General features: G+C 41.0%; 2 protein-coding genes across 2 annotated transcripts; one reads left to right on the top strand and one right to left on the bottom strand.

Annotated features, from left to right (window-relative positions):
• The first annotated feature begins 1486 nt into the window (after positions 1-1486).
• On the top strand, positions 1487-10591 carry mlst8 (MTOR associated protein, LST8 homolog (S. cerevisiae)). The gene is made up of 9 exons (XM_061909048.1): positions 1487-1637; positions 1859-2008; positions 2109-2160; positions 3520-3682; positions 3762-3837; positions 7290-7442; positions 7513-7637; positions 9195-9358; positions 10126-10591. The coding sequence occupies exons 2-9, from the start codon at positions 1880-1882 to the stop codon at positions 10242-10244; spliced, it is 981 nt and encodes a 326-aa protein (XP_061765032.1). The 5' UTR covers positions 1487-1637; positions 1859-1879; the 3' UTR covers positions 10245-10591.
• Positions 10592-10597: 6 nt separating this feature from the next.
• bricd5 (BRICHOS domain containing 5) lies at positions 10598-18353 on the bottom strand. Its single transcript, XM_061909829.1, has 7 exons — positions 18294-18353; positions 18106-18231; positions 17894-18046; positions 17718-17825; positions 16989-16991; positions 12742-12892; positions 10598-10850 (listed from the first exon to the last, which is right to left on the bottom strand). The coding sequence occupies exons 1-7, from the start codon at positions 18351-18353 to the stop codon at positions 10756-10758; spliced, it is 696 nt and encodes a 231-aa protein (XP_061765813.1). The 3' UTR covers positions 10598-10755.
• Positions 18354-21131: the final 2778 nt, after the last annotated feature.

Raw genomic sequence — 21131 nt, 5'->3', positions numbered from 1 at the left:
TCTGATGTACTATATTAAAATGATTATGTGTATGACAATTTGATTATTTATGTATATTTATTGTTACTTATTTATCTGAAACGTGTTAGTAATTGCAATGAAACTGAAAAAAGGGTTGGATTTAATACCCTACTTCTTCCTACTGCTTTTTCTGGTATGAAATGTAATGTACGATGTTGTAACTATATGCATGTTCGAAATAATGTAAACTAATACTATAACCATAGGTCAAAATAGTTCCGGTGTTTATCAGCTATTATTAACATCCATCCATCCATTCATTTTCTACCGCTTGTCCCTTCCGGGGTCACCGGGGTTTGCTGGAGCCTATCTCAGCTGCATTCGGGTACACCCTGGACAAGTCGCCACCTCATCACAGGACCAACACAGATGGGCAGATAACATTCACACTCACATTCACACTATAACAGGGGTCGGCAACCTCAACTGACGCACGGAGGGGGGTGCGAGGTTTGGTGCTAGCGGGGTGTATAATATAGCCAGGGTGAGTCATGGGTGCATGGGATTCTGGGTAATTGTTATGTTGTGTTTATAATGTGTCACAGTGCAGATGTTCTCCCGAAATGTGTTTATCATTCTTGTTTGGTGTGGGTTTACAGTGTGGCCCATATTAGTAAGAGTGTTAAAGTTGTTCATATCACAACCTTCAGTGTAACGTGTATGGCTGTTGAACAACTATGCCTTACAGTCGTGTATGTGTATCTGCGGAAGCCACATACAACATATTACTGGGTTGGCAAGCTGTTTGCACATGTTGTAGAAGGCGTCATAGACAGTGCCCTCATAGCACGCCCTTACTGTTATTATCTGGGTGATCATCAGCAGATATTCGCGAGAATGGTTGCTTTAAGAATTCGGGAACCTCCCGGAAAATCTGGGAGGGTTGACAAGTTTAATGCTGTCAAGCAGAATTCACTTAAAAGTCGCAGGCTGCACTAACATTACATTTTCTCATCAAGGTGCGGGCTGCGTGCCTAAGACCCCAATTTACACATAGCAAAAATAAAAAAAAATATAAACCTCTTTATGCTGTGTTATTTCATTTTAAATTTCAAAAGAGTTTTGTGGCTCCCATTGTCTTCTTTATTTTCTGAAACGGGTCAAAATGGCTCTTTGAGTGGTAAAGGTTGCCGACCCCTGCACTATAGGGACCATTTTAGTGTTGCTAATCAACCTATCCCCAGGTGCATGTCTTTAAGGCGAATTTAAAAAATACACCATTTAGTGGGAATTAATTGATTAACGTGGACTTCGACTTAAACGTATTCGAGTGTTACCATTTAGTGGTCAATTGTACGAATATGTACTGTACTGTGCAATATACTAATAAAAGTTGCAATCAATCAATCAAAACGAGTATGACAGCAAAGAAACGTTTGATGCAATAATCAGCATTCGTCGAGTATCGCAAGCCAATAATATTACAAATATTGATCACGGTTGGTAATGAAGAATTGCACATTTGCTTTCATTTTTTAAATTTACTTGTCATTTATAAAAAGGAGCCAGCAGATGGCAGCACGGCAAACGCGGAACCTTTCCATTCGTACGTGTTGCTATAGGGAACTGTTTACAATAACGTACGAGGAGTCTACCCACCGCGCCAACTGTTAAAGGTAATTGAAACAAAATGTATCTTTCCTAAATCTTAACTTTCAATAATTCCCCGTGGTAATATCCACGTCTCGTTTTGTAAAATGATACATATTGACTTGTCCAACCCATTTAGCAGAGCTACGCTACGCTACTTGTTAGCTGACAAGATATTTAGTCATGTAAATGTCTAATACAACATTAACATTGCATGTGTTTTGTTGTACGTTGTACTTTTGGCCAGGGGGGTAGCGAGCAGTACATCATGAACGTGAATCAAGGGACTGTGGGCAGCGACCCGGTCATTCTAGCCACGGCTGGGTACGACCACACAGTCCGCTTCTGGCAGGCCCACAGCGGGATTTGCACCCGGACAGTCCAGCACCAGGACTCCGTATCCTTTTAATTGGCTAGCAGCACACTCCCGGTTGGCAAGGAGACAAGCGTGGGGTTCATAATTGTTCTTAAATAATGTCTTAACTATTTCTTCCCAGCAAGTGAATTCACTTGAAATAACACCTGACAGGAGTATGATTGCTGCTGCAGGTTAGTAATTGGACGAAGAAGAAAAAAAGTGATGTACTGCATTTAATCAATCAATCAATGTTTATTTATATAGCCCCAAATCACAAATGTCTCAAAGGACTGCACAAATCATTACGACTACAACATCCTCGGAAGAACCCACAAAAGGGCAAGGAAAACTCACACCCAGTGGGCAGGGAGAATTCACATCCAGTGGGACGTATAATCCAATGATGTACTGCATTTAAAGGCCTACTGAAATGAGATGTTCTTATCCAAACGGGGATAGCAGGTCCATTCTATGTGTCATACTTGATCATTTCGCGATATTGCCATATTTTTGCTTAAAGGATTTAGTACAGAACATCGACGATAGAATTTGCAACTTTTGGTCGCTAATAAAAAAGCCTTGCCTGTACCGGAAGTAGCAGACGATGTGCGCGTAACGTCACTGGTTGTAGAGCTCCTCACATCCTCACATTGTTTACAATCATGGCCACCAGCGGCTAGAGCGATTCGGACAAAGAAAGCGACAATTTCCCCATTAATTTGAGCGAGGATGAAAGATTCGTGCATGAGGATAGTGAGAGTGAAGGACTAACAGGAAAAAAAAAGACTAGGGCAGTGAGAGGGATTCAGACACATTTACTAGGATAATTCTGGAAAATACTTTATCTGCTTATTGTGTTACTAGTGTTTTAGTGAGATTATATAGTCATACCTGAAAGTCGGAGGGGTGTGGTGACCGCCAGTGTCTCTGAGGGAAGCCACGGAGGAGCCAAGAAAGTCACAGCTGCCTCTTTGACAGCTGCAGGAGGAACGACACAAGCTCTGCTCATGTTTACGGTAAGAGCCGACTTATTACCACAATTTTCTCACCGAAACCTGCTGGTTAACATGTGGTAGAGAAACATGTACGTTTGACCGCTCTGCTTTATATTATAGCTTCACAACAAGCAAAGAAACACCGGCTGTGTTTGTGTTGCTACAGCCGGCTGCAATACGCCGCTTTCCACCAACACCTTTCTTCTTTGTAGTCTCTATTGAACAAATTGCAAAAGATTCAGCAACACAGAAGTCCAGAATACTGTGTAATTATGCGATAAAAACAGACTACTTTTAGCCGTGATCGGTGCTGGAAGAACATGTCCGCTAACACCGGTGACGTCACGCGCACGCGTCATCATATGCGTATTCGTTCCACAACGTTTTCAACAGGATACTTTGCGGGAAATTTAAAATTGCAATTTAGGAAACTAAACCGGCCGTATTGGCATGTGTTGCAATGTTAACATTTCATCATTGATTTATGAACTATCAGACTGTGTGGTCGGTAGTAGTGGGTTTCAGTGGGCCTTTAATCCAGCTGTCCTTTTTAAGGTTATCAGCACATCCGCATGTACGATCTGAACTCCAACAACCCCAACCCGGTGATTAACTATGACGGCGTGAGCAAGAACATCACGTCAGTGGGCTTCCATGAAGATGGGCGCTGGATGTACACAGGAGGAGAAGATTGCATGGCTCGTATCTGGGACCTGAGGTACACCGCTGAAATACACCTACATATAGAAACGTGTAACATTATCATTGTTGTCATTCATTCAATAATCCCCCATAAGGTCACGGAATCTACAATGTCAGAGGATCTTCCAGGTCAACGCGCCAATCAATTGTGTGTGCCTTCATCCAAACCAGGTAGAACATTCACTTTTACAGTGCATCCAACTTGCTCAATGGCCTAGTGACCTACTCAGTGGCCTTGTGGTTAGAGTGTCCGCCCTGAGATCGGTAGGTTGTGAGTCCAAACCCCGACCGAGTCATATCAAAGACTATTAAAATGGGACCCATTACCTCCCTGCTTGGCACTCAGCATCAAGGGTTGGAATTGGGGGTTGAATCCCCAAAAATGATTCCCGGGCGCGGCACCGCTGCTCCCCACTGCTCCCCTCACCTCCCAGGGAGTGAACAAGGGGATTGGTCAAATGCAGAGGACAAATTTAAAGTTTTGTCACACACACTTATTGTGTGTGACAATCATTGGTACGTTTTACTTTATTCACAGAGCTTCCCTTTTTCCACATTTTATGTTACAGCCATGGCGGAAACTACTTTTAAGGACACTGAGGTCGAGGACAAAAAGGATCATAAGTCTGACTACAAAAATACTTTGTGTACGACATTCTGTGCGCTGTGTGATCTTTGTTCAAGCACAGCCGGCGACAACTCAGGACAACGCAAAACAATGAAGTCCCCTTTTACATTAAACGTCATCCAATTTGAAATGTGCTGTCAACATAAGCTTAATATTAAATTAGCCATTAGATGGTTGAATCAACCAACTATTTGAAGTTGATGTAAAATGCGGTGGGTATACTACAATTGCGGACAGCCTTTATGTTACTCTGCAAATTGTCATTTGTCATGTCAGTCAGGTGATTGTTCTGTTCACAGATATCAAGGTTACCACACCCTAAATGCAGAACATGTGCTCTTCGTAGGGATTTGCATTCCGTGGGTGGGCCCCGTTTCGCATTAGGAAGCATATGTCAAGTGAAAATGATTGGCTTGGATTTAAATGGCGCCACATCGGGCTCATTAAATATGCGAGGTGGTCAAGCCATCGTCTGTTCTAAATGGGTAGTAGGCGCCATTTAGTTTTTCTGACAGTACAAAACATTCAAATCACAAAAAAGATAAATGTTTCTTCAGAGCTCCTCGAGAGGTCATCAAGAAGGGCAGAAGAGTATACAGTATTTTACGAAAAACAGTCCAAGGGAGCACAGTTGAAGAATGCATGAGTTCGCCATGATCATTTTGTCAAAGGTTCGTTTGACATACTTTAATAAACTAATATTTATTATTCCCCATTGAAGTTTTGTCTTGATATTATTTGTACTTCTTAAAACATATGTTCGCTACAAGTGTTTCAAAAAGCACCAACACGGCAAGTCGAAATCAAAGAAAGCAAATGTTGGCATAACCTAAAAGAGTTAAGCTTTTACCAAAGGCAGCAATCTTAAATGAAGCTTACAGCAATTACACAACGTTGACATTTATAGTTATATATTAATGAAGATGGGGAAAAACACGCATACTCGTAAATGGTGCATGCAACCGCAAAAAGGCAACAAACATAGCAGTTGACACGAAGTTAAATCATAAAACGTAACCTTACCCAATCATCAACGATGCATGAATTATCCAGGGGAGTTGATACTCTTTTACTTGACACAGCCACACACAAAGAAGTTGTAGACCTCCATGTTTTCCGAGTTTTCATCTGTTTTGTCGTGTAGAACGATGTCTGGAGCACACAATATTTCGATATGTCTTGGAACTTCACCTAAGGATGATACTTGATATCACTCGACATATCTTTTTTGATAATGTACAGGGATATGTTCCACTGTATAGTTGGATTTTTTTTTTTGCTCGTATCTGCTTTTTGCAGTAAGATCTAGGCCCTTTGCGTACTGTGATAGTTCGCACTCCGTTTGTTGCGCAGTAGCTGTTGGCTTGGTTGACCAGTTTTTCACTTCCGGGAGTAAGTCACGTGTGGGGAATACAAGCAATTCAATGACAAGGTGCTTCATATAAAATTATTACCCCAAACGTATTCACTCTGTCGCTAATAAGAAATGACAGCACATTTCCTCACTGTGTTTACTGTGGTTCTCGTGGCACACATCACTCGTACCGGTGCTTGTTTTGCAAATCCCTGTCGGAGTTGGAGTCGTAGCGAGGTTTTTAAATGTATGTTTTAACAATGTTAAAAACATTGTAATGGGCTAAACTTTAGCATATCAATAAAAAAGTAGATTGTTACAAAATAATGCGGATTGTCAACGATAGGGTAGACCGTATTCATTCCACAATGGGGAACTTACTTGGTGGTTGCTGTGCAGATACAAAAAGTAAGGTAAAAAACACATGAAAACTAGAGGGAAACATCAAAGGACATGAAATGCATTAAAAACAGCACAGAGCTGATGCAACCAGCTGTGGCGCCATTTCTAAATACACCATCCATCCATCCATTTTCTACCGCTTATTCCCTTTCGGGGTCGCGGGGGGCGCTGGCGCCTATCTCAGCTACAATCGGGCGGAAGGCAGGGTACACCCTGGACAAGTCGCCACCTCATCGCAGGGCCTCTAAATACAACTCCAGACGTAAAACACAACAAAACATGAGCTATACATAATACTACAAATAATACATATTGCGCACATCCGATTGCACCATGCAACAACAATATAAAAAACCCACTTAAACATCACATACTGTGCATTGCAGTGACGTCTGCAGTGCTCCACGCCATCGTCTGTTGGAGGGGGGGGCGCATGGCCAGAGACCTCAGCAGACCCAATGAAGCAACCAAGAGATCTGACTCCATCCTAGGTTGCCTACTAGCTCTAATGTTAGATAGTAAAACATGTGATAGTTCTACCTCAATGAAAGCCTTTGTTATTTTGGAAATTGTGTTGCTTAAGGTAATATTATTCATTTGGTGCTTGGATACCCATGATTTCAGCCTTTCTAACCTTCTCTTGGACCACCAATTTTTGACCAGTGTATTTGTCGAATCATGGTTACAAAATGGAATAAATTAATTTTTTGTCCTAAAAAGTTTACACACAATATCCGATATAATGACATTCTGAACATTTATTTATTTATTTATTTGTACATGTATTAAAAATAAAAACTGACATGTACAGAAGTAGTCACAAACTTTGCTCAATACTTTGTTTATGCAGACTTTGGCAGTAATTACAGACTCAAGTATTTTTGAATACGATGCCACAAGCTTTGCACACTTCTTTTAGCAGTTTCACCAATTCCTCTTTGCAGAAACTCTCAAGCGCCATCAGGTTGGATTTCAAGCGTTGGTTTTCATGCAGGATGTCTGTGTAAATACAAGGCGGGATGTGATTTTTAATTTTTGATAACATTGAAAAAATGTTAATTCACATTGCCATTTTTGGGTTTTGTCTGTATAATTTTGAGGAAAACAATGAATGTATTCAATTTTGAAAAAACACTGTAACAAAACAAAATGTGGAAAAAGTGAAGCGCTGTGAATACTTTCCGGATGCACTTTTAAGTTTGGTTTTTTATTTTTAGTAACGCCAACCCTGTATTTTAGGCGGAACTAATAGTTGGAGACCAGAGTGGTGTGATACATATTTGGGATCTGAAGACGGACCACAATGAGCAGCTGATTCCCGAGCCAGAAGTGTCGGTCAACGCCGTTCACATCGACCCGGACGCCAGTTACATGGCGGCCGTCAACAGCTCCGTCAGTCACTCAACATAATCGTCTTTCAAAATAAACGACAGCCTCATCAACCAGTCGTCCTCCTTTGCAGGGGAATTGCTACGTGTGGAACGTTGCTGGAGGTGTAGGAGACGAGGTGACGCAGCTCATTCCCAAAACTAAGATCCCTGCACACAAACGCTACTCTCTGCGCTGCAAGTTTAGCCCTGATTCCACGTGAGTATCTGCTAGATTTGGATTTTTGGCTCTTGATGGGCTGTTTCTTTCAAAGAGTCGAAAAAAAGACTGGCTCGTTATTGCAGTTATTCTTTTAACCTTTGTTTCCTAATCAAACTGACAATCCCGGTTAGCAGTTTTAGGATAAGATGTGCATCAAAATCATTTCAATTACACCAATTTTATTCTATTATTTTGAAATGTTGACTATAATTTTATTTGTGTTGTGTTTTCATTGTAAATATTCCATAAAGCTGGTGCTATATCACATGCTCTGATAATAACATTTAGACTGCAACGATTATTTGATTGGAAAAAAAAGAAGCTTCGATTAAAATATTGTTGCGATAATTAAATGTTTAGTGAGATTAATTTATTAAAAAAAAAAAAAAAAATGATTAAATCCAGAATCCATGGCATGGAACTTTAAATACATGGACCGAGTTTCCCATACGGCAGCATTAATAGTGCGCAGAAGAGCGATAGTGTGTAGATGCCATGATCTGTGTGGCAGCTAACAGCCTATAATGTTTTCATTTGTTATTATTATTAATGCACAAATGTTAAGTGCAATTTCAATGTTGATGATGTTGTGAATTTATTATAACAAAAGAATAACGGTTATGTCAAGCTGAATAGATTTTATTTCCCCTATTTTCCCCTAAAAACACACTATAAAGTTTTTTTTATCTGATAAATCGAACAAACTAATTGATAGATTACTTGATTAGTGAAATAAACGATAGTTGCAGCCTCAATAAAATTACTATTTAGAATTTTCCCCCACCTAAAAGTTTTTTACCACAGGGCACTTAGAAAAATCCACATATAATAGGTAAGAATAAAAAAATACAATAAAACTATCATAAACATTTTTTATCCAAAATAGTACTACCCTACCTAGTGTGTATATACGCATGAACTACTTTACATACCACCATCAGAAAAATGAGTGTGAAAAGTTCATCTAAATGCTGCTTTTTTCCTTTAGACTAACTCTTTTTCTAGTCCAAATTTCAGTCCATAAGCTGTTCAAAAGACTTGATTTGTTCGCTATTGTCACATCTGTTGTATCTGCCTGCTCAAAAACGTCATAATTAATTATGTAGTAGCTTTAGGAAGCTTTGTCAGCATTAATATTTGGACTATCTGGAAATTAAACTATTATCTTTATAAACCCAACAATTTGGATAAAGTATATCATTTTCTATTCAAGGATGTTGTATTTCAAGAGACCCACAGCAATTGGTGACAAACCATGAATAAAGCATGCACACATAAAAAGCTCTAAATTTCTATCGCTGGTACTGTAGCCCCTATGATATGTCACTTGTTTATATTAAACACAGCAATTACAGGCTAAGAGCATACTGTACTGTACTCACAAACATGCAGTGACACAGCGTCACATCTATAAAGCGTATTTCTGCTGATAAATGTTGAGCGTCGTCAAACCACTTTCAAATACAGCCACCATTAAAACATGAAACCATGTCCAATTTAAAGAGAGGGAAACATCTACACTGCTCTTGAAGCATCTTATGTTGTCATCTTTAGTCTGTTGGCCACCTGCTCCGCTGATCAGACCTGCAAGATCTGGAGGACGTCCAACTTCTCCCTCATGACAGAGCTAAGCATCAAGAGCAACAATCCCGGAGAGACATCTAGAGGCTGGATGTGGGACTGCGCCTTCTCGGGGGACTCGCAGTATATCGTCACAGGTAAAGTGTGGCATTTTAAATACATTTTATTTATGTTTCACGTAAATTACCAATGCAATAGATGGTAAACAGTGTTCATCTGCAGTGTTTATGTATCTAACCAAAGCATTTGACACAATAATTTATATCTTAATGAACAAATTACAATCGTAGTAATACGTTAAGCTCGGCGAACACACATCTGAAGCTTTAAATATATGTTGCAGCGTACCCCAGGGATCGATACCGGGACCGAAATTGTTCAATCTCCTATACAAACAACATTTGTAAAGTTACAAAGGCACTAAAGAGGCCCATCATTTACAATCTTTGAGAGACAAGAACACTGTCTTTTGGTGTCCTGGCCATTTTCGTACACCCCTGTTTTATAGGATTGGGAATGATTTAAAAAATAAAAATAAAAAAGGCAGTTCCCCTTGAAAGTGTATTATTTGCAGACAATGTAACTACATATTGTTACAAATGGTGGGTTACACAAAAAAGTATGTCATATTTATTTGCTGTTTGACAGTTGTTTAATGACTCAGCTTCATTGATCATCATATTAGAATATAACTAATCATAACGCCTATGTTGTTCAGTAACTTTCTAAAACTCTCAGGACACCTGTTTTTTTTTTTCCAGCAGTTGCCAATCTGGATCACTGATTCATTTTTTGACAGGAACAAAAGCTCTGACTCAAGTTTATTTGTATTATTCACTAAACACTGAATATGAGACTTACGTTCGGATCAATACTGCAATATAAATTAAATGTTTCTTCGCAGCTTCCTCGGACAACCTGGCCCGTCTGTGGTGTGTGGAGACCGGGGAGATCAAGAGGGAGTACAGCGGCCACCAGAAGGCCGTGGTGTGTCTGGCCTTTAATGACAGTGTGCTGAGCTGAAGAGCAGGAGGGTGGGAGGAAAAAAAGGACTAACGCTGAAAACGAGACGGCCAAGGAGAAAACTGGTACACGCCTCTTGGTATGCGATCACCTTAAAAAACCCGCAAGACATAATCCACCTTATGGTTCTGAGATCCAGCACAGGACACTATTATAAACGGAAGTATTTACTACTATTTAAGAGGTGCACCATTAATTGGTTTTAATACAAACTGTGGTGTGTGTGTGTATAGCCCCCCAAAAATAGTGTTAAGCTTATCAAAAAAATAAGGAAGGCGTGTTAAAAGGAAATTAAAACAATCATACATGTTTTGTTTTTCAATTAAAAATAAAAAAAACTAACAAGACACCCAGCGTTTATTATTGGCACACATGTGTGACGTTGCATTACAATGGTTACAGGAAGTACAAATGGAGAAGCAATACCATTTTTTTCTTATTTATCCCAACAACTGTTTTTTTTTCTTCCAGTCTTATAAGCTATCTAAAAATGACTTCCCTTGGTGAGCTGTCAGTCAGGCAGGTAGTAGAAGCACACGGACACACAGATGTTGTTGGGAAAGCAGATGTCGATGCAGAAGTAGACCAGCCTCTGTTTGCCTGGCCCTAAGAAAGGAGACAAGGTTGTAGACGACCATGTAGTCCAGTAAATTAAGAGCTTTGCCTTAAGGCTCAGCTCCATCGACAGATCGATACAGCTTCCGCATTACTGCAGATGCCGTACCGATCCGCCTGTCGATCTCACAATCCACTCCTCCCTCACTCATGAACAAGACACTGGGGTACTTGAACTCCTCCGCAACTCTGAGATGGCACTCCAACCATTTTCCAGGCAAGAACCATGGACTCAGACATGAAGGTGCTGAATCCCCACCCAGTCGCTTCACACTCTGCTGCAAACCGATCCAGTGAGTGCAGGAGATCCTGGCCAGATGAAGCCATCAGCACCACATCGTCTGCTAAAAGTAGAGACCTAATCCTACAGCCACCAAACCCGATCCCTTCAGCGCTGTGGCTGCGCCTAGAAATTCTGTCAATAAAAGTTATGAACAGGATCGGTGACAAAGGACAGCCCTCTCTGGAAACTTGTCTGACTTACTGCGGGAAATGCGGATCAAGCTCTGACACTGATCATACAGGGAACGGGCCGCCACAATCAGTCAGTCCGATACCCCATACTGTCTGAGCACTCCCCACAGGACTTCTCATGGCACACTGTCGAATGCCTTCTCCAAGTCCACAAGGCACATGTAGACTGGTTGGGCAAACTACCATGCACCCTCAAGAACCTTGCCAAAAGAACAGAGCTGGTTCACCGTTTCACAACCGGGACAAAAAGCCACACTGCTCTCCCTGAATCCGAGGTTTTACTAAGGGGCATAGCTTCCTCTTCTGTACACCTGAATAGACCTTACCGGAAAGGCTGAGGAGTGTGATCCCATGATAGTAGGAACACACCTTCTGGTTCCCCTTTCCTAAAGAGGGGAACCACCACCCCACTGCTTCCCACTCCTGAGGCGCCAGGGTGCGTGTGTGTGTGCGTGCGTTTATAAGATTATATGTGTGTGTGTGTGTGTATTTATAGCTCGTTGAGAAATATTGTTCTTAAACTGTTGGACAATTTGTTCACAAAGTGGTGTCCCTCACCCCATCCTCGTTTGTGATTGACTAAGCATTTCACGGAAGTTGCTTTTACACCCAATCATGGCACCCACCTGTTCCCAATTAGCCTGTTCACTTGTGGGATAGTCCAAATAAGTGTTTGATGAGGATTCCTCAACGTTCTCAGTCTTGTTTGCCACTTGTGCCAACTTTTTTTGAAACCTGTTGCAGGCATCAAATTCCAAATGAGCTAATATTTTCAAAACATAACAAAAGTTTATCAGTTTGAATGTTAAGTATCTTGTCTTTGCAGTCTATCCAATTGAATATTGGTTGAAAAGGATTTGCAAATCAACGTACTCTGTTTTTATTTACGATTTACACAACTTGCCAACTTCATGCTTGGAATTTTATTTCGAAGGCCGTAAACAGTTTTTTTATGCGCTTTCTCTGAAGATATTGGGTAATAATCAATAATCCCTACTTGGCGGAATTTTTTTCTACCACAGTCATCTTGAAAAGCCATCGGAATCTCCTGAAAGCAAATAATTAGTTTTTAAACAATATTTAATCCAAACTGTGATCAACGTAACCCTCAAATTCTAGTGACTTGTCCTTATCCCATTTCTGACATTTCTTTTAAGTTTTATTCCCTGAAAACTTTTTGAGCTATGTTGCTGACTAACAGACAAACAAACAAGCAAATCAATCTGCAAAAACATACAATGAAGAACCGAGCAAAGTTAGCAACCGTCTGCAATGCGTTGCTGAGTTGAGTGCAATGGACAGGTGACAATGGCTGCACCCCCAGCCAATACATAACCTCCCGGCGGAGTAATAATTGCTACTTTCATTGAACAAGCCTCGCCTATAATGCGAGTAAGTGAACATTTACCGTCAGCCCTCTTCGTCCAGTGGATGGTTCTGTCCCGACATAGGACTTGGAAAGGTTCCTCCAGGGTGGACATGTCAGCCTGACTGGCAGCCACAACCCCTAAGAACTCTGTGCGCCTCTGGGTCTCATTCACAGACAGCTGCAAGTCACTCTGGACAGAAAATTACAAAGATTCAAACTGCAGCTGTGCTAACCTAAATGTCTCAGGAGGATAAACTACAAACCCCGTTTCCATATGAGTTGGGAAATTGTGTTAGATGTAAATATAAACGGCATACAATGATTTGCAAATCCTTTTCGACTCATTCAATTGAATGCACTACAAAGACAAGATATTTGATGTTCAAACTCATAAACGTATTTTTTTTTTGTGCAAATAATAAACTTATTTTTTTACAAAGCCACACTGTTGTAACACGTGCTGAATGTGGCTCGGCATTGTCTTGCTGAAATAAGCAGGGGCGTCCATGAAAAAGACGGCGCTTATATGGCAGCATATGTTGTTCCAAAACCTGTATGTACCTTTCAGCATTAATGGTGCCTTCACAGATGTGTAAGTTACCCATGCCTTGGGCACTAATGCACCCCCATACCATCATAGATGCTGGCTTTTGAACTTTGCGTCCATAACAGTCTGGATGGTTCGCTTCCCCTTTGGTCCGGATGACACGATGTCGAATATTTCCAAAAACAGTTTGAAATATGGACTCGTCAGACCACAGAACACTTTTCCACTTTGCATCAGTCCATCTTAGATAATCTTGGGCCCAGAGAAGCTGGTGCCGTTTCTGGATGTTGATAAATGGCTTTCGCTTTGCATAGTAGAGCTTTAACTTGCACTTACAGATGTAGCGACCAACTGTATTTAGTGACAGTGGTTTTGTGAAGTATTCCTGAGCCCATGTGGTGATATCCTTTAGAGATTGATGACGGTTTTTGATACAGTGCCGTCTGAGGGATCGAAGGTCACGGTCCTTCAATGCTGGTTCCTGGCCATGCCGCTTACGTGGAATGATTTCTCCAGATTCTCTGAACCTTTTGATGATATTATGGACCGTAGATGTTGAAATCGCTACATTTCTTACACTTGCACTTTGAGAGATGTTGTTCTTAAACTGTTTCACTATTTGGTCACGCAGTTGTGGACAAAGGGGTATACCTCGTCCCAGCCTTTCTTGTGAAAGACTGAGCATTATTGGGAAGCTGTTTTTATACCCAATCATGGCACCCAACTGTTCCCAATTAGCCTGCACACCTGTGGGATGTCCCAAATAAGTGTTTGATGAGCATTACTCAACTTTATCAGTATTTATTGCCACCTTTCCCAACATCTTTGTCACGTGTTGCTGGCATCACATTCTAAAGTTAATGATTATTTGCAAAAAAAAAAAAAGTTTATCAGTTTGAACATCAAAGATGTTGTCTTTGTAGCATATTCAACTGAATATGGGTTGAAGATAATTTGCAAATCATTGTTTTCCATTTATATTTACATCTAACACAATTTCCCAACTCATATAGAAACAGGGTTTGTACAAATACAGTGGTACCTCAACTCAGGAGTGTTTTGAGATAACAACTGTCTCTTGGCTAATTGTCATGCTTTAAGTTGCAAGCAGAAATTTGAGTTACAAGCATCCCTGCCTGTGTAAAGTTGTCCCAGCCCCACCTTGTCCAAATCTCACCAAACCTGATCCAATAGTTTGGGATACTGTACGTGTACTCCTGCAAACTGCCGTTACAACCTACTCTGTGGCCTAGTGGTTAGTGTGTCCGCCCTGAGATTGGTAGGTTTTGAGTTCAATCCCCGGCCGAGTCATACCAAAGACAATAAAAATGGTACCCATTACCTCCCTGCTTGGCACTCTGTATCAAGGGTTGGAATTGGGTGTTGAATCACCACTGCTGCTCACTGCTCCCCTCACATCCCAGGGGGTGGAACAGGGGGATGGATCAAAAGCAGAGGATAATTTCATCACACCTAGTGTGTGTGTGACTATCAGTGGTACTTTAACTTTACGGTTTTTAAGTTATTTTAAAATACATTTTCTGACCACACCTCCCACCTTGTCAAAATTACCTAAACTTGTTCCATTCGTTTGTGCTGCAAATTTTTTGGGTCCAACTACTATAGTTTTTATATTAATATTTTATGTTATTTACGCAAAAAAAAGGTTGATTGGCAACATTAAATGGTCCCTAGTGTGTGAATGTAAGTGTGAATGTTGTCTGTCGGTGTTGGCCCTGTGATGAGGTGGCGACTTGTCCAGAGTGTACCTCGCCTTCCGCTCAAATGCAGCTGAGATAAGCTCCAGCACCACCGGCAATCTCAAAATGTACAAGTGGTAGATGGATGCATAATCAATGTTATATTACCCATGCCTAGGCGCTAACTTTGTTGCAATCTACCCACACTCGCCTCATTCATTTGTGCTGCAAACAATGTTGACAGTGTCGTTATGGTTTTTAAGTTATTTAGGTTTTTTTTTTTCTTGTTATTAACGTGTAATTTAGGTCATATTAACAATGACGAGACCCTAAATATGTCAAAATCTCCCCAAACTCGTCCCATTTATGTGTGCTATGTCTGTGCTGCAAAATGTTTTGGTCTTAACAATTGTAGTTTTAGTGTTTTTTTTTTTAATTGCTCACCCACCTCCACCCCACACTAAATCTACCTAAACGTTTGCGCTAGTTGCTGCTGGTTTGTGCTGCAAACATTTTGGATTGTGCAATTACGTTTTTGAAGTTATTACCATTTTATGTTTTTAGCGTATTGTTATTCATAACCAGCCCTCCACCCATGTCAATATCTCCCCACACCTGTCCTAGTTGTTTGTGCTGCAATAATGTTTGGTCTAAATAGTTTAGTTTTTAAGCTATTCACAAATTATGATTCACCTCCTCAAATTATCCCCAAACCAGTCTGCTTTTTACATAGCTTATTTTGTTGTTGTTTACTTTGAGTTCCGACTCAACTTCAACAGCACTGTTGTGTAGTCATTATATTTTAAAAACAAACAATAGCCCGAGAATCGAACCCAGGACCTTTTCTCTGTGAGGCACAAGCACCAAATGTTGAAAGGTATTTGTTAAATTTGGGCTTTAAAATCTAATAACATGTTAATAAACATAAAAATCATGAAATATAATAAAAACATAACATGTTGATAACTTGCAAACCGTATGGGCACAAATGGAATTTTTTGCAGGGGAAGGCGTGGCACAGTTGGGAGAGTGGCCGTGCCAGCAACCTGAGGGTTCCTGGTTCGATCCCCAGCTTCTACCAACCTAGCTTCTACCAAGACACGTCACCCTTGCTCCTGATGAGTCGTGGTGAGCTCCCGCCATCAGTGTGTGAATGGGTGAATGTGGAAATAGTGTCAAAGCATTTTGAGTACTTTGAAGATACAAAAGCACGATACAAGTATAACCCATTTAACTTCAGAACTATTATACCGAAAGACTTTATAGCTTAATCGATCGGGACAGGTTTGAAGAGCTTTTTCCTATTAATACCATAAAAATCATAAAATGTTGATAACTTACAAATCATACCGGCACAAACGAAAATTTTTGTAGCACAAAACAGCGGACAAGTTTGCAGAAATCTGGACAAGGTGGGCAGGGCCAATTTAGCACAGGTTAACAAATGTCACAGATCTGTCCTAAACATCTGGTCCTACATGCTAGCATTAACTTATAGCTACAGATTGACACAACTTAATTTTTTCAGCCATGGGAAGGAAGAAAGTGAGTGGGAATAAAAGTGCTGAGAAGATGATATTCATTGAATCGTAGAAAGAAATACTCAAACATATGGTGTGTGCTTGGTGAAGCAATTGGAGCATACCACTACTAGTAAGCACCATACTGAGGCAGAATTAGTCCAACACCAGCCAAGAATGTTAAAATAATAAATATAAGAGATGGACATTCATCCATAAGTATGAAAACGCTGCTAATGGTGTGTTTGACAGAAAAGCAGCCAAAATGTAAATACTGTGCATTATAATTACATTACATCATACAACTATTATGTTTGTTATTATTACATTCTTATGTATTTTTTTTAATATGACATTTCTTACTTTAAAGTTAGTTTAACTAAATTACATCATAAAACTATTAAGTTGTTATTATTACATTCTTATGTATTGTTTTTATATGACATTTCTTATTTTAAAGATAGTTTTTCGTCATAGGAGTCACTGCCGTTATGTCCTTGGGCAAGACAGTTTACCCACCTGCTCCCAGTGCCACCCACACTGGTTTGAATGTAACTTAGATATTGGGTTTCACTATGTAAAAGCGCTTTGAGTCACTAGACAAAAGCGCTATACAAATATAATTCACATTACATCACTTTTTTAATTTTAAAAGGCATGTTAATGTTAAGTGTGCAATTGATTTCAATTAATATCAACGAGAAAAGTTCATTTCAGATACAAATGGTTTGATTTAAGAGCTTCCTTACGGACCAGGTAAGATTGTAGATTGAGGTACTACTGTACAAATAAATCAATACTTATCGGACACTACTAATCAAAATGTTATCGTCTTTATAAAAGGCAATACTTTTGCATTGGTTTCTCTTATTAAAAACCTAGTGACATAAAAAAAAAATAATAATTAAGCTGAATATTTAATGATCACTTTAAAGGTTATATTGCCAAACAACATCTGACTGGATATATTACATTTCAGTGCAAAAAAGAAGGAGTCTTAAAAGCTAAAAAGCCCCCACACAGTGAGGCCATTGTTTCCGCTCCCGCACTCAGACTCTGGGTCGTTGTGGTCTTCCGTAAGAAGATCCCAGGCTGCAGGGATCGGATGTTTTAAGGAATCCAGCAGGAGAGAGGGACTCCTAAGAGATCCTTTTGTCCAGAAACCTTAAAAGTCTCAGCGTGTTTTCACAAGCCTCCTTTTAAAGATGGAGGGATGTGATTCCACGCTGTCATCAATCGCCGTGTTACCTTGTGTGCTGACGCTTGAAATAAGGAGTCCACGTCCTCGTAGTCGGATGTTTCCATGGTCCGCAGGAAGCAGCTCTCCTGGCGGAGCGGCTGGTAACATATCAAGCCCTGTGCAAACACACACACAGGTCTCAGACGCCATCTTCTCCCTCGTACGGTCCTGCTACCACACGTACGTGTTTGATGTCAAAGAGCACGGTGGATGTGAGGTTCATCCCCGACGTCACAGTAAAGGTCACTAGGCCGTTCTGCTGGTCCACCACCGCCGACTGGTTGAGGAGCAGGACCCCGGTCGGGTCTGGGGCAATGATCCGGACAGCCTGTGAAGACTAAAACGGGGACGATGAATTTGGCGAGGAGCGAAACACAGGTGGGGTTCACATCAGACCTTGGAGTGTAGATAAGGCAGCCCCAGTTGTCCAGTCAGGCCCAGGGTCAGGAGGATCAGGAGCAGGGAAGCGGAGAGGCTGACACAGATGACTTTTTTCGGGATGTTCGCCGATGAGCCGCGGTTCTAGAAACACACATGCCATTGATTGAGTGCAATGTGCGCTGTAGAGAAATACACGTGCTTACCAAACAGCATCCTGTGCCTTCTGGAACATTCCAACATATCAGCAACCTGTGTCCCATCATGGCTCCTCACTCAACTGCTGGGCTCCCTTCTCCTACGCTGTCGCCACCGGGCTGTGGTCATGTCGAGTGCTGGACTGAGATCCCATTCACCTGCATGGCTTCTCTCTCTTCATCCCCCCCGGAGACCTCCCACTTCACCCCCGCCCCACCCCTAAATTTGGGTATTGATCAAATACCAAGTAGTAACAGGGGTCGTTTTGCTCCCACCGAGGCTGATACTTAAAATGCTCCAGATTCATGTTTTCATTAATTCATTTATTCATTTGTTTCAGGCAATGACATACAAAAAAAAAGTAGGATAGGATAGGATAGATCTTTATTGTCATTGGACAAGTACAAGGAAATTTCATTTTCAGCACAGTCCTGCTAAGAGCAGGCATACGTTACAGGGGGGGACAAGACGAGACTGCCAACGGATCAGCCACTTACGGCGCTCCTTAAAAAGGTGAGAAAAGGGTGACATTGAGAGAGGGGAGTAAAAAAAAAAATCAGTCGAAGGCTAGACCCTCAGGAGGGGTCCAGACTGAGTCCAAGGAAAAAACCTCCATAGCAAAGCACATATACATATTATAACATACATCTCGAGATATATAGCAACAGAGGGAAGGTAGTTCAAGGTCATGGTGGTAGGCCGCAGCTCTCAGGCGCTGACCATCCATTCATCCCCCTATGGGATTTGCGTCGAGGGAATTGGGTTGGGGTGGTGGAGTGTGTATGTGTGGCGTATATTTTTGTGGATTTGTGTGTGTGTAAGCCCGTAGTGTGTCTCTGTTCCGCGGCCTGGTTGTATTGTGCAGTCGCTAGTCCAAAGTCAACGACAACAGGTGTGTATCCATGAAAGACAAGAAGGGGGTTTGTTGTGTCTTCGCTGCAGTGTCCTTCAGGAGAGTCTCAAAGCCAGGGAAACAATCCAAGTTAGAATGATTTTGTATGCGGGTGAAAATAAAATTTGCTTTTCACCCTAAAATGTCTATGACTGGTCCTCAAAACTGCGGGGTAGACAGTCCGATGTAATCCACAGTTCTTCCCGCATCGTCCAATCATTGGTGTCAGCTTTGGGGTACTTTGAACACTGCCAGCAACTTCCAATTTGTCGACAAACCAGAGCAACGCTTACTCCAATCGGCGGCTGTCCTGTTGTCATAATTCCGAATAGGTGGATATCTTCCTGTCCTCTACAGAAAAGGGTCGCCAGGCACGCGGCCCTCCTTCATCTCCCAAAAGTCCGTCGTGTGTCCAGCAACAACCACGTCGCCACGACAAGCCGGTTCCCCCAAACCCAAGATCTTGTCAATTTTGTTGTGGCCAGTTAAATAGTTCCAATGTTTAGATTTGGAGAGCAGTGCAAAAAGAGGCAACAAGAAAGTTAAGACAAGACAAAAACAAATAAGCAAGCAGGAGAGATAAGGGAGAGGAGAGGGGAGCGTCCACCCTCAATGAGTGCCAGAGAGGAAAAAAGTACAAGGTAGATCAATGTTTTTCAACTGCTGTCTGGTGTGCTGTGGGAGATTATGTTATTTCACCTAATTGGGTTAAATATATTTTTTGCACACCAGTAATTATAATTGTTGAGTGTCTGTGCTGGCTAGAGCTCGGCAGAGTAACCGTGTAATACTCTTCCATATCAGTAGGTGGCAGCAGGTAGTTAATTGCTTTGTAGATGTCAGCAACATGGCTTGTCGTGATCACAATATGCGGAAGGCAATGTGCAGGTAAAAAGGTGTCTAACACTTAAAAATAAATAAAAGGCGAGTGCCTCTAAGAAAAGGCATTGAAGCTTAGCGATGGCTATGCAAAACGAAACTAAAACTGAACGGGCTGCAAAGTAAACAAAAACAGAATGTTGGACGACAGCGTTTGAAGCAGACGGCGTCCACAAAGTACATCCGTACATGACGTGCCAATAAACAATGTCGCCACAAAAAAGGATGGCGTCCACACGACTTAAATAGTCTTGATTGATTAAACAAAGTGGGTGAGGGGGATAGTGTCCAAGGAAGACATCAAACTGCAACAGGAAAATACCAACAAAAGAAAAAAAGCCACCAAAATAGAAGCGCAAGACAAGAACTAAAACACTACACACAGGAAAACAGCAAAAAACTCCAAATAAGTCAGGGCGTGATGTGACAGGTCGTGACAGTACACCTACTTTGAGACAAGAGCTATAGTGATGCATGGTTGCAAGAACGACTTTTTATTGTCAATATCGGCTACTGAGTTTCATTTTTCAATGATTTCTGGTGATGGTGTACCTCGGGATTTTTTCAATGAAAAAAATGTGCCTTGGCTCAGAAAAAGGTTGAAAAACTCTGAGGTACACAACACCAAATAATATGAATTAATATACCGTATTTTTCTGAGTATAGGTGGCAGTTTTTTTTCAGTGACTTATGTGTGAAGTTATTAACACATTACTGTAAAATATCAACAATATTATTTAGCTCATTTACGTGAGAGACTAGACCAGGGGTCACCAACGCGGTGCCCACGGGCACCAGGTCGCCCGTAAGGACCATATGAGTCGCCCGCTAACCTGTTCTAAAAATAGCTCAAATAGCAGCACTTACCAGTGAGCTGCCTCTATTTTTTAAATTGTATTTATTTACTAGCAAGCTGGTCTTGATTTGCTTGACATTTTTAATTCTAAGAGAGACAAAACTCAAATAGAATTTGAAAATCCAAGAAAATATTTTAAAGACTTGGTCTTCACTTATTTAAATAAATTCATTCATTTTTTTACTTTGCTTCTTATAACTTTCAGAAAGACAATTTCAA

The sequence above is a fragment of the Nerophis ophidion genome, linkage group LG08 (assembly GCF_033978795.1).
Source record: "Nerophis ophidion isolate RoL-2023_Sa linkage group LG08, RoL_Noph_v1.0, whole genome shotgun sequence".
NCBI classification, from domain to species: domain Eukaryota; kingdom Metazoa; phylum Chordata; class Actinopteri; order Syngnathiformes; family Syngnathidae; genus Nerophis; species Nerophis ophidion.
The sequence above is the reverse complement of the archived record's forward strand: the minus strand, read 5'-3'. Positions and strand labels throughout refer to the sequence as shown.

Coding starts and splice junctions, on each gene's coding strand:
- mlst8 (XM_061909048.1), top strand. CDS start 1,880: ATGAACGTGAATCAAGGGACTGTGGGCAGCGACCCGGTCATTCTAGCC. Junction 2,009..2,108: donor CAGTCCAGCACCAGGACTCC/GTATCCTTTTAA, acceptor ATTTCTTCCCAG/CAAGTGAATTCACTTGAAAT. Junction 7,638..9,194: donor AAGTTTAGCCCTGATTCCAC/GTGAGTATCTGC, acceptor TGTCATCTTTAG/TCTGTTGGCCACCTGCTCCG.
- bricd5 (XM_061909829.1), bottom strand. CDS start 18,353: ATGATGGGACACAGGTTGCTGATATGTTGGAATGTTCCAGAAGGCACA. Junction 18,232..18,293: donor AAGGCACAGGATGCTGTTTG/GTAAGCACGTGT, acceptor GTGTGTTTCTAG/AACCGCGGCTCATCGGCGAA. Junction 17,826..17,893: donor TGCTCTTTGACATCAAACAC/GTACGTGTGGTA, acceptor GTGTTTGCACAG/GGCTTGATATGTTACCAGCC.